General features: G+C 42.6%; 1 protein-coding gene across 1 annotated transcript in view; it reads left to right on the top strand.

Moving 5' to 3' along the window:
- LOC139473690 (intersectin-1-like) overlaps positions 1–13,770 on the top strand; it is a 69,386-nt gene that overhangs the window by 8,938 nt on the left and 46,678 nt on the right. The window contains exons 9-23 of the mRNA XM_071256395.1: positions 688–751; positions 1,849–2,063; positions 2,427–2,561; positions 3,008–3,158; positions 3,811–3,922; positions 4,406–4,555; positions 5,820–5,960; positions 6,455–6,539; positions 6,817–6,956; positions 7,715–7,899; positions 8,280–8,302; positions 9,353–9,496; positions 9,691–9,776; positions 10,800–10,951; positions 13,108–13,237. Coding sequence (XP_071112496.1) covers positions 688–751; positions 1,849–2,063; positions 2,427–2,561; positions 3,008–3,158; positions 3,811–3,922; positions 4,406–4,555; positions 5,820–5,960; positions 6,455–6,539; positions 6,817–6,956; positions 7,715–7,899; positions 8,280–8,302; positions 9,353–9,496; positions 9,691–9,776; positions 10,800–10,951; positions 13,108–13,237 — 1,913 coding nt within the window. The remainder of the gene's footprint in view (positions 1–687; positions 752–1,848; positions 2,064–2,426; positions 2,562–3,007; positions 3,159–3,810; positions 3,923–4,405; positions 4,556–5,819; positions 5,961–6,454; positions 6,540–6,816; positions 6,957–7,714; positions 7,900–8,279; positions 8,303–9,352; positions 9,497–9,690; positions 9,777–10,799; positions 10,952–13,107; positions 13,238–13,770) is intronic.

Genomic DNA, 13,770 nt, shown 5'->3' with positions numbered 1-13,770 from the left:
TTCTTTGTTTAGCACTGTGTGAAAACTGTAAAATTAAGAACAGTTGAGTATGATAAGTGTGCCTGCTGTTTAGCATTTGTGTCAATCAGTAATTGTAATGAATAGGATAAAGTTGATTTTAAAAAGGTTTCTGTTGCTAATACTTTCACAGACAACGCACTTGTCCCTGCAATCTATAAGCTGTGTTAACACTAAAAGTTTAATGCATCATGATCAATGCTTATAATTTGCTGTCAATAGAAGATGACTGAGGTTTCGCTGTAATTGTCGCTTTTTGTACAAGTTGTATCATCTTCCCGAGGCAAGGGAGTTAACTGACTTTCAAAGTCCAGTTTCCACCCATGCTGCACAAGCTGGAATTATGGAGTTATATTTTGGCTGGACAAATGAGTCGATGCATAGCCCAATCACAGAAGGGATGTAACTCGCCATAACCACTGGTGGCACTACAATCGAGCCCAGAAATTCCAGTCTAGTTCGGCAAGGGTGGAAACTGAACTGTTTCAGTCAGTTAACTCCCTTGCCTCAGGAAGATGAGGTTGTATCATCAAGAGAATAATAGTATCATCAGTGTACAATAGATACAATAGTAACAGCATAGATGACCAAACTCAGTGACAAGTGGGGACACACCCTAGATATTTGCCATCATTGGTAACCTTGGTAACACTTTCCCATCTGTTGCAGGTGTGGAAGCAAGGTCTGTGTTGCTGCAGTCTCATCTCCCTCAAGCCATGCTGGCTCAGATATGGTAAGGGACAAACTTAACTCAGCATCACCTGAGTCACAAACAGATGACATTTCATCTCTTTCCTCCTTGGAGACCGCCTCCGTGGTCTTGTGGTAGAGCGTCCGCCCGGAGAGCGGAAGGTCCGAGGTTCGATCCCGGGCCGCGTCATACAAAAAGACGTTAAAAGATTGTACTTGTTGTTACCCTGTCTGGCGCTCGGCATTAAGGGGCTAAAGCAAGGACTGGTCGGCTCGGAGTCAGTATACTGTGTCTGAGTGGGGTATTCATGTTAAACTGCGGCATGGTATCTCAGTGAGCTAGCACTATAAATCGGCATCAGTCCGGTCTAGTACAAGCAGCCACACATACACGTGCATGCACGTCGCTATATAAGTGCAATAATCTTGGACGCGACGTTAAACCCAATTTCACCTCACCTCCTCCTTGGATGATAAATGCTGCATCTCTTTGAATCTGATCTGAGGTTCTTGACAATATTGAACAGAACCCTGGCATCACTATGGTGGATTAAGAAGTCATTCTACTGTTTTTGATGACACCTAGTGATTCTTCAGATATGATTTCTTGTCACAGATAATTGTAACAATGGCATCCCAAAGTAAAATTGTTTAGAAAGGCTTATTAAAACTGTTCTGGTCAAGCTTAGATATGCATTCACCTAACTGTGAAATTTGCAGAAAAAGTGTGTACCATGTTCTGAGAAAATGGTCCATTTAGTACACCACATGTAATTGATTTGCGTAATAATTTAACTTATGTGCATATATTTGCAATAGCATTTTGAGACAACCTTCTTATTATAACTTATGCATAAAGTAACATTTACCACAGGAGAATAGAAGTGTGACATGTTTTGTGAACACCGAATCTCACACAATTACATTATATCAGTTTGTCCAGCTGATAAACCAAAAGGGTAAGAAATGTTCTTCCTTTCTGTTTAAAGTTATTTTGATGAGAAGCTGTTGTTAAAAAATAATGACATGGCATTAGCAAGAGTGGAAAGGTGCATATGCTCTTTTGATGTAATTTTGTAAGTTACATGGAAACTATGGCCCAGTATTGAAATACCCCACACAATATCCTGTTCCGTGTAGGTCCCTGTCTGATGTTGACAATGACGGCAAGCTGACCAGTGACGAGTTCTGTATTGCCATGCATCTGTTGGACATTGTGAGAAGTGGGCGTCCACTTCCCTCTAAGCTCCCTGCTGAGCTCTACCCAACTGGAGCCAAGGGGCAGCCCGGGGCTGTCCCGCCCGGGGCACCAGGTGGCGTCGTGCCGGCTCCAGGTGGCATCGGGCCTGCTCCAGGTGAGTGAAGCAAGGACTGGATGTCAGTAATCATCTGTGTTTGTCACAGGCAGTGATGTGATGAAAGCTGATAAAAAGTTGCTGATAGTATGTCACCGTAGCACCTTAATTATGCTATCTATCACTGGTTGGCTTGGCCCCAACTAATTATTTACAGGCTGCCATAATACAGCTGGAATATTGCTGACTGATGCTTTAATCAAGAAACAAAACAAACAACTGATGTTGATTGATGGCAACATACATCTTGATTGTAAATATTCACTGCTCAAGCTTGAAAATTCTATCTTTCTTACACATGCTTTTGATAAACAAGAAATTGTTGACACTTGTCAGGTGATACATGATGACATTCCTTTGTAGTTGCAGCCCCGCAGAAGGACATGTTTGGTGACTTGCTGAGCAGTTCGGGAATCAGCATGCCACCCCCACTGGCACCACCCCCCCAGGCGGCCTCCAACGGAGATGCACAGCAGCAAGACGAGTTTACTTCACCCGGTGAGTCTCACAAGTAGACAGTGATGAAGCTGTAGAGGAAACATTGCCATTCTTTCTGCTATTGTTTTTCACCAAAGATAATGTGTGTCAGCTGAAATAAAAACTGTGATTGTATGCCATGTGTACACTGATGTTATTTTTATCAAATATTTGACAGAGTTTATTATTGATACATACTTCCACACTGATGTGAGAGGAGGTCAATTCCTATTTTACACTACTAAAATATAGTTAAGGACCATGTCTTTCATGTTGCTGTAGTCAGTCAGGCATGCCATGAATGGGGCGATCCCTTACTTTTTTTTCTTGGTATATATGACTTGTATTAAAATACCTGGTCTTTGTTATTCATGTAATCTCTGCTTATTATTATACTGTGTTGAAACATGTTTGGTTGACTGAGGGTCTCACAGTTCTTAATGAAGTTTCCATGATTTTTGTTGTAGTGACGTTTGAAGACAAACGTAAGATGAACTTTGACAAGGGTCAGGCGGAGCTGGAGAAGAGGCGGGCGATGTTGCAGGAACAACTGAAGAGGGAAGAAGAGGCCAGGCTGGAGAAGGAGAGACAAGAACACGAGAAGAGGGAACGTATCAGGTACAGCATCACCTGACACCTGATGGCCTTGAAGTCACAATACTGCACATACTGCAGTATTCCAAGGGGAATTTAGGTTTATTTCAAAGCTTTTGGGGTGGCCCAGTCGTCCAAGGCGCCGCGATTCGCTGTGCAGAGTTGCGTCCCTTGAGCACGCCAGAATCCTATGATTGTGGGTTCGAATCCAGGTTCACCCCGATTATGTTTCTAGGTTTGTCAGCACCATACCCATGCTCGTGGGTTTCACCGAAGTGGTAAACATCTGAGACCTGCATCACTTCGGGCTTTCCTCCCACATTAAGCTGACACGCCGTGATATAAATGGAATACTGTTAAAAGCGGCGTTAAACCCAACTCACTCACTCACTCACTCAAAGCTTATTTTAGGGCATAGGCTGTCCTTGCCAGCATCCACTGATCAAGGGTAAATGCGTCAGATTCCACTCAGTAAATGCTCATGACACTACATTATTATTACCCTGCTCTATGGATCAGTGTGCATTCGACTTTTCAATCTCAGCTTCCCGGGTAGTATACAATACTGTTCCAAGCCCCATAAAACCAAAGTCTCACTAATTCATTACTTAATTTGTTTTAGTGACATAAGTAGAAAATTCCTAATGTTGATCATGAGTGTGGCATTTTGTTGTAGACAAGAGCAGGAACGCAAGCGACAGCATGAGTTGGAACGCCAGATGGAGAAGCAGAGGCAGATGGAGAGAGAGCGAGAGGAACAGAGACAGAAGATGATGGAACAGAGAGAGGTTTGTCTCTCTAAATACACCTAGCTTTTGCAGTACAGACATGCTTGAAAGTGTTTCATAAATGTGTAAATATTGAATAAAACTGGTCTGTTTTAAGTCACTTCTACTGATATTCTGGATGAATCATGTTAATAGTTACAGAATTATTAAAATGAGAGAAGGAGTCAAATACCATGTGTCAAGTATCATGATGAATCAATACTACAGTATAGGAGAATGATAATGTCCGTAACGCAGCAGCAGCAGCTACCAATGGTTTCATTCCTGAAAGAAACTTTATACAACAGACATAACTATTTATGATGCCATACATTTGTGATTAGATTGGAGAAGTTTGATTGAGGAAATGTCAGAACAACACTTTCACATTCAAATTGCGAGTTAGTCAAATGGCTTCTCTCATGTGGACCTGAATGATCCCATTGAGACATGCCTGTCATTGTGTACGAGTGAGGTGACGGGTCTGTTGTGTTTGTGTATTAGGCTGCACGGCGTGAGTTGGAGCGACAGCGGCAGATGGAGTGGGAGCGGCAACGGAAAGAGCAGCTGCTGGCGGAGAAGGCACGGGAGTACGAGCATCTCTCCACGCTGAAGACCCAGGGCAGCAACCTCAAGTGTGAGCTGGAGTCACTGGTAGGAACTTGTCCCTGATAACAGCTAGATCATTGTGCAACCATAAACACTTTGTGTATTCACATTTATCATAATGTCATACTTTTTTAAGCAGAGATTTGTAATATTGTATTTCAGTAGTATAAGTAGGCAAGGGTATAAGAAGTGAATATGTCTAATTTTTGTCCCCCGCCGTGCAAAAGTGCGAAGCGGGGATATAGTATTCACGACCGTCCGTACGTCGCATCCCACCTGTTTGTTGCCGCGATATCTCATGAACTAAACACTGGATTGTCTTCATATTTGGAACTATGGTGTATATACAGACACCGCAGACACCAGTCGGTTTTTGGTGACCTTGACCCCATTTTCAAGGTCACAGCAGGCAAATCTGCTTTTGGAGTTGGAAAACGGTGTTGCCGCGATATCTCAAGAACTAATCGCAGGATTGTCTTCATATTTGGAACTATGGTGTATATACAGACACCCCAGACACCAGTCGGTTTTGGTGATCTTGACCCCATTTTCAAGGTCACAGCACGCAAATCTGCTTTTGGAGTTGGAAAACAGTGTTGCCGCAATATCTCAAGAACTAAACACTGGATTGTCTTCATATTTGGAACTATGGTGTATATACAGACTCCGCAGACACCAGTCGGTTTTGGTGACCTTGACCCCATTTTCAAGGTCACAGCAGGCAAATCTGCTTTTGGAGTTGGAAAACAGTGTTGCCGCGATATCTCAAGAACTAATCGCAGGATTGTCTTCATATTTGGAACTATGGTGTATATACAGGCGGGGGACATTTCGTCACTTTGTGACAAATTCTTGTTAAACTTATCCTATTTCACACTATGAAGATCTCATTCTTCTGTTGGTCCTAAATGGAAACATGCCTAAATAAAGGTTTCCCGCTTCTAAAAACATTTTACCCGAACACACCCAGGATCACAATAGTCACCTCCCTGGATCATACACGATTTTCACCTTGATCGACCTACACATGTTGAACACGCACCAAGTAGATGTTACTACCGTCTTTGAGAATGAGAAATGTATTGTGCGAGATAAGTATTATAAATATACAATTTGTTGTAAAAATTTACAAATTTGTAATGAGTATAGACATAAATAAATAGTATTTAATGTTGTATGCTTAGAATTACACATACACAAAGATAGTAGTCATCTAGCCTTGAATGGTACTAGCACCTATTAGTATTATGGTCAGCCCGTTACAGCCAGACTGTCACAATAGGTAACAGTGATTTGTTTACTCTTTCAGGATGGCAAGAAAACCGAGATTGGTCAGAAAATCACACAAGTTCGGAGTGGTGTTACAGACTTTACCTCCAGTATAGAAAATATGAGAACATCAAGAGATCAAACACTTGCAGATATTGACAGATACCAGAAGGAAGTTCAGGTATGGCAAGCTAAGAATTGAAGGGTGGGGTGGAAGGCTAAAGGCTCGATGACCTGGTGTCCATTTTCAGTCTATGCCTAAACATTAGTGACAAGTGTCAAATCTGACACCGTCTCTGTGGGTAGTCATCAAATACTAGATTGATATTGACAATAACATTTCATGTTACAGACAAATAAAGTGTGTTGAATTACTTGAATCAGATTTGTTTGGACAGATTAGTCTCCCATTAATCTGTTGTTGTTTGTTGATATAAGAGGACATAAACAGGACTTTCAGCAGGTTGCTGGTTTCGGTTTCAGTAAAACCTCCAGCATATTCTGACTTGCACATTGGTTGAGTCACAGTGTTTTCTGTTTTTTTTCCATCCTACCTTCCTCCAGTATGTAAGCAGGTTTCACTACCACACCGATATTTCCTTCATGTACTGTGGTGAATCTAGTCTCCTGTGTTGACATGTATGTGATGGAGATTCTTTTCACCGATCTTTGCAGGACCTTGGGCAAATGCTGTCCCGACTTCAGCAAGAGAGAGAACAGTTCACAATTCAAGTACAAACAATACAAAGCACGCCGATGTGTAAGTGTTGATGAAGCTGCATGTGACATTTATTCTGTAGAAGTCTCCTTAATACTGAGACAAATGCTGATGAATGAAACTAACTTCAGTATCAAGATAAACTGGTCATGATAATGGCTACAACGCTTGCTGTGGCTTTTACATGATTAAGCACAATTAAAAATAAAATTTGGTTTGTTGCCAAACTTATCAATGTTGTTTAAACGTCTATAGAGAACATGAGAAGTTAGATCTGTCTTTACATGTAAGATGCTAATTTGCACTGCTTGTTTGACAGCGGACACGTACCGCACAGTGATGCACAGTGTGGAGGCGAAGAAGACCAACGTGCAGAGACTGCGCAAGGAGATGGAACGAATAGAGAGAGACACTGAATCCAAGCTGACTGAGATAGATGCAAGCAATGCTCAATTAAAGGTACATGTTTGGTTTCAGCGAGCCGTATGGGAAAGAGTATTCAGGGGATTCCAGGGCGGCATAGGCCGCAGTGTCCAATGCTTGCCTCCCATTGGGGATTCTGGGTCAAAATAGTGAGTGAGTGAGTTGGGTTTAACGCCGCTTTTAACGCCGCTTTTAACAGTATTCCAGTTATATCACGGCATGTCAGCTTAATGTGGGAGGAAAGCCCGAAGTGATGCAGGTCTCAGGCGTTAACCACTTCGGTTAAACCCACGAGCATGGGTATGGTGCTGACAAACCTAGAAACATAATCAGGGCGAACCGGGATTCGAACCCACAATCATAGGTTTTTGGCATGCCCAAGGGACACAACTCTGCACAGCGAATCACAGCGCCTTAGACAACTTGGCCACCCATGCTACACCATGCAAAATATCCCCAGTACCTAATGCTTGCCTCCCAGTGGGGATTCTTGGGTAAGAAAGGCCCCAGTACCAAATGCTTGCCTCCCAGTGGGGATTCCGGGGCAAAATATCCCCAGTACCCAATACTTGCCTCCCAGTGGGGATTCTTGGGTAAGAAAGCCCTCAGTACCCAATGCTTGCCTCCCAGTGGGGAATCCTTTGTAAACCACAGGTTTGTCTTGTCCAGGTCTGATTATTTGCAGCTAGAAACTGTTCTGACTTCAACATGAAAACAACAACATATACTCTCACAGTCATCATATAAAAATGTAAACACAAATCTGTTAATCGTGTCAATCTATTGTTGCCCAGACTTCCTCGGTAGAGATAACTCGCCTGCAGCAGGAGGTTCAGTCAATCCAGCAACAACAGAAACTTCGTCAGTCTGAGGCCCAGAAAAAACAGCGGCAGCAGGAACAAGAGGACCAGCTCCGCCAGAAAACAGAGAAGGAAAAACAGGAAAAGCTCAAGAAAGACCTTGAGACTCAGAGACTCAGGTTGGTTACCCTCTTTTTCGGGTGGGATGGATACACTATCAATGCGTGATTTGAATATTTCTCAAAGCAGCATCCCAAAAGTCCCTCCCTCCTTACCTCCCTCACTCGCTCCCTCCCCCTCAGGCACGCACACCCCAAACCCACCCTTCCAACCACCCCAATCAATCAATCACTGTATGAGTGGGTTGCATAGTCATGTAAAAGTTTTGCCACATGGGTACAACATGTGAAATCCATTGTTATCAGTATTTGTCAGTCCATCCTTTGCCTTGATATTGATGCTGTAATGGTAGAAAGTGCCTGTCGTATGTTGTTGTATGTTGTTTTGAGAGACGGAGACATTAGTGAAGGTTACATCACCTACCTTTTTTATTTTACAGAGAACAGGAATCAAATAAAACTGGTAAGATGCCCTTGTTTTCTTCATTGTTACTTACAGCAATAGTAATCATGGTAATTATTGCACATTGTAGTTTGTGTATAATGCTTTTGAACACCTGGTGTCTTCACTGATTTTAAGTGATCCATTCAAATAAGTTTCATTGCGATATTGCCCGTTATGGTGAATGGAAACTATTTCGGCAGATATTCGATACTGGTTATTCTCTGGCATTAACGTTTCATATATTTTGATGAATTCATGAAAATATGTGTTATCAGTGTTCCAAAATAGAATTTAAGTCAAGGTTTCCTTGTCATAATCCCAGTGTTGAATGTTACAGATTGAGGGAGTAGAATGTTACGCTATAGCATTGCGGTAGTTCATTTCTAACAGATCGGAATGGCACACGCTTACTAACCTATTATATATGTCATATGCAAAATGTTTTTTGTCCTTTGTTCAACTTTTATGACATATAAATTAGGATTGACCAATGCTGATTTTCTTTTCCGACTTCAGTAAACAAAGTACCTGTCATTAACGACTCAAGGGCAGGCAACTCTATTTTTGTGGTGTTTTGTGGTGTGATACATGTGGAATATGTTGTTTGCATCACTTCCTGTTTGGGATTAAATACGGCCTAAGTTGAGCCAAGGGATATCGTCCAAACAAATGGGTTCTTTTCTAACCATTTTCGAAAGGAGGTATGGGTAATTCGGCTTAAAAAATATTCCAGAAACTATCATAAAAAAGTTTAAAGGTATACATACAAGCAAGCCTGACACACCGCAACAAGTCCTGTATTCGATCAAAAGATGAAATATCATACTCAGATAAGTGAGCAGGCGACAGAGTGTGTGTATCACGACTTTTACCAATACCATGATTATACAAAACATATATCATGTATATTCAAATATGAAAATATTGCTCAAAGAGCAAACTTCAAGATCCATATAGTAGATAACTATCAGCTGTTAGATATTTGATACATTGATTGAAAAGCAGTCTTGTAGTTTCTTACTGTCTCCATGAGGTAGATATTTCAATTTTTTGAATTGTGTGTTACAGCTGAAGGTTCATGGGCTGACTTTGGGAGTAGTGGTGCAAAGACAGCATCTGAGTCAGCATGGGGTAATGCTTTCCCAGCAACTGATTCCAAGCCATCAGGACAGGGTGTTTGGGGCTCAGATCCATTTTCTAGTCAAAAATCAGGTAAGTTGAAGCTTTACCATACTTGCAGAAGCCCTATTGTGGCCCTACAGAGGTCCGGTTAGGGGCACAATCCCTGTCATTCATTTTGAACGAGATATGTATGAACTGCTTCATAAAATTACCGATTTTCTTTCTTGCATATTTGTGACTGTTACATTTGTTTGTGAAACTGATGAGAATATCTTTAATTTCAGGAGGAAAGAAAAGATACAGAAGTTTATTTGCATTTGAAGCAAGGAGTGTTGATGAACTATCACTTAATGTTGGTGATGTTGTGATAGTAAGTATTTTGTTGTGTAAGCTTTTGCAGGTGTATAATTTTGACTTAAAATTCCTAATTATCAAATGTTCAGTGCTGTGATTGAAATGTCTTGCTGTTTCCATGATGAGAGTCCGCTCAATTATTTCCTAATATTGTTACAGCGATTAATGAATGATATTAAAAAGGTAACTATTCTTGTGCTTGTTTTCAAACATTTCAAAGTATGTTCACTGGTTGCTTGGCACCCCCAGTACCTCCTGTGTAAGACAGTTGACCCCCAGTACCCCCTGTGTGAGTCAGTTCACCCAAGAACCCCTGTGTAAGACAGTTGACCCCCAGTACAACCTGTGTGTGTCAGTTCACCCCCAGCACCCTCTGTGTGAGACAGTTCACCCCCAGTACCCCTGTGTGAGTCAGTTCACCCCCAGCACCCTCTGTGTGAGTCAGTTCACCCCCAGCACCCTCTGTGTGAGACAGTTCACCCCCCCAGTACCCCCTGTGTGAGTCAGTTCACCCCCCAGTACGACCTGTGTGAGTCAGTTCACCCCCAGTACCCTCCATGTGAGTCAGTTCACCCAAGAACCCCTGTGTGAGACAGTTGACCCCCAGTACCCCCTGTGTGAGTCAGTTCACCCCCAGCACCCTCTGTGGGAGTCAGTTCACCCAAGAACCCCTGTGTAAGACAGTTGACCCCCAGTACAACCTGTGTGTGTCAGTTCACCCCCAGTACCCTCTGTGTGAGACAGTTCACCCCCAGTACCCCCTGTGTGAGTCATTTCACCCCCAGTACCCCCTGTGTGAGACAGTTCACCCCCAGCAACCTCTGTGAGAGACAGTTCACCCCCCCAGTACCCCCTGTGTGAGTCAGTTCACCCCCCAGTACGACCTGTGTGAGTCAGTTCAACCCTAGTACCCACTGTGAGTCGGTTCACCCCCCAGTACAACCTTTGTGTGTCTGTCAGTCACCCTGTGTGGTAGAGTGACCTGAATAGCCCTTGTGATGTGGAATCAGTCAGTTCACAATCCTTGCATCCTGTTCAGATCCCAGACGACCAGGGCGCCCCGGTCGAGGGCATGGAGGAGTGGTACAAGGGGGAGAAGGAAGGACAGTCGGGCTGGTTCCCCAAGGCCTATGTGGAACTATCTGAAGACCAATCTAGTCTGGACAGTGCAATAGATAAAAATAATTTCAAGTAAGTTTTATGGTTCCTACCTGTCATTTTCTTGGAATAACATACCGTATATCGCTGTGTATAAGGCGACCCCACGTATAAGACGACCCCCCTGTACACGCCTTAAAAATCAACCCAAAATCCTATACTCCGTGTATAAGGCGACCGGGAATGAAACACATCACAAGTCTGACTGATATAGAAGATTTAACATGCCCTTTCCGACTGTAGCATATTTCTCACACGGACATCACAAGTTAGTTAGTTAGTATACTGGGGATCCCTAGTTTCAAATGCTATGAGAGTAAGCCTCAAGGACCCAAGGAACCCAATTAATTATGTCTCTACCGTCTACTTCATCCTCACACTATGCAAGTGGATCAAAACCCAGACGTTTATGAACTTCACGTATGGAACATGGCATGCTCAATCTCACTAGAAGGGGATATTCAGACATCAGACAGAGCAACCAAGGCAGTCTCCCGAGCCCATCACAGATCTACCAGGAATTTTTACGATGATGAATGGAAGAGCTTTGACCAGTTTGCAACCTATAAAGGTTTTACGGCAGCTACAGCTACCTTGCCACAATTAGCAGAATTCCTTTGGCTCTTATGTTATACAAGGAATCTCAAAGGTTCAGCGTTAAGCACCTATCTTGCAGCGATTAGTTTGCAGCGATTAGTTCCGTTTTAACAATGCATAATGGAATTCAAGTTCCAGAATTATTAGCCTGATTAAGGTTTGATGATCAACAGAAGAAATTTAGAGCCCCAGCCTCGGATCTGAATGTTGTGCATAATCACCTTACCAATGAAGCCTATGAACCCTTACGACAAGCTGATATTGAACATCTAACTCAGAAGACGTTATTTCTACCTACCACGGCAGCTAAAATGACAGTGATTAATGCAATCGATTTTCTCGTACACAATTTGACATAGGCAAGAATGCATTGGAACATCTCGGCCTGAGATGGGATTTTATCGCCAAGAATGAACTACCTGGTCAGCCAGACAGACAGTTTCATATTCCACCACTTTCATTGATCTTAGCATCCGGGGACACCAAGGATTTATCCATAGGTCCAGTTTGAGCTTTACGCATCTACGTAAACAGATCAAGCTAGAGACTATTCATTCCTTTATCTAGGAATAATACCACAGAAATATCAAGCATAGCTATTTCCTTCTGGATGAGAGCAGTAATCCTCACAGCCTTCAGGGCGGCAGGGCTAGCCTCCTGTCAGCCTCCAACCCACATGAAGTGAGAGCCATAGCATCTGCTTTAGCGCTACATGGAAACTTCTCTTTTCCGACAATTATGGAAGGCTATTTCTGGAGATTTGATACTTTTATCGCTAACCATTACCTCAGATAGTTTTCTTCACAGGATGTGGTCGGAATTCACTGGTTATGACCAATAGTGGTCGCGCAGCAATTAACTATCCCTTACAGAAGATAGGCTTTATTACCAAAACACTCACCCAGTATTCACATAGACTTATTGATGTCTGGTTACTGTTCCATAACCAACAATCGAAAGTCTATGTTCTCCTATTTTTAGCTATGTCATGTTTAGATTATGTCCTTTTCTTAACTATCTTATTTGTTTAAAGAAAGTGGGGAAAAGTCACTTTCCCTTAGCAAACTTTACAAAGGTACGAAATCTAACAGGTACCCATTTGATAGAAAGAAGAATATCATGTTCCCAGAGGTTTAATGAACAGATCTAGAACTACAAACAGTTGGAATCCACCCCCAAACTTGGGATTCAAGCAATAAGTATGAGTCAAGATAAGATAAGGTGTGCATTTTTGGAGGTAAAAATATTATTTATAGAGATTCTGACTCATATGCTAAGCACCCACCCAGCCGTCCCCTCTTTCCCTGTTTCGATCAAATAAGTACAGGAAATTAGAGAGTGACGAGTAATTGTCCTGCTAATATGCTTCCAGTGCGCATGCACAGTCCAGGGGTGTGTTTGGGTGAGATGTTTTCTGTTCTCTAGGAACACAGTACGGGAAGTTTCCTCTAACTTTTGGAAATGAGAAGAGATAAGCAATATGTATGAGTCAGGATACATATTAATAATATTTTTACCCTAAAAAATACATTATTGTTACATTTTAAACAAATTCGTATATTTTTTCAAAACTGCTTGTACTTTATCAACAGTGCGTTCTCTGGGAAGACTGCTGAGTCAGGTCCTGTTGGAGACATAAGCCAAGAGACAGCCGACGCCCCCAACTTGCTGCCCACATCCACAGACTCCCCATTTACTGCTGTATCTCCAACACAAGGACAGGTACGTTCATGTTTGGTGTTGGCAGGTCAGTTCATATCTAAGGGGGACAAGTGGATTCATATCTAGAGGGGACAAGTGGATTCATGTCTAGTGGGGACCGGTGTGTTCATGTCTAGTGGGGACAGGTAGGTTAATGTTTGGTGTGGGCAGGTCAGTTCATATCTAGGATGGACAAGTGGGTTCATGTCTAGCGGAGACACGTGTGTCCATGTCTAGTGGGGACAGGTATGTTCATGTCTAGTGGAAACAGGTGTGTCCATGTCTAGTGCGGACAGGTGTGTTCATGTCTAGTGGAAACAGGTGTGTCCATGTCTAGTGGGGACAGGTGTGTTCATGTCTAGTGGGGACAGGTGTGTTCATATCTAGTGGGGACAGGTGTGTTCATGTCTAGTGGGAACAGGTGTGTTCATGTCTAGTGGTGACAAGTGTGTTCATGTCTAGTGGTGACAGGTGTGTTCATGTCTAGTGGTGACAGGTGTGTTCATATCTAGTGGTGACAGGTGTGTTCATATTTAGTGGTGACAGGTGTGTTC

This window comes from Haliotis cracherodii, unplaced genomic scaffold (genome assembly GCF_022045235.1).
Source record: "Haliotis cracherodii isolate W230 unplaced genomic scaffold, xgHalCrac1.p SCAF_3, whole genome shotgun sequence".
Taxonomy (NCBI): domain Eukaryota; kingdom Metazoa; phylum Mollusca; class Gastropoda; order Lepetellida; family Haliotidae; genus Haliotis; species Haliotis cracherodii.
Note: the sequence above shows the minus strand (reverse complement) of the source record. Positions and strands in the feature narration are given on the sequence as shown.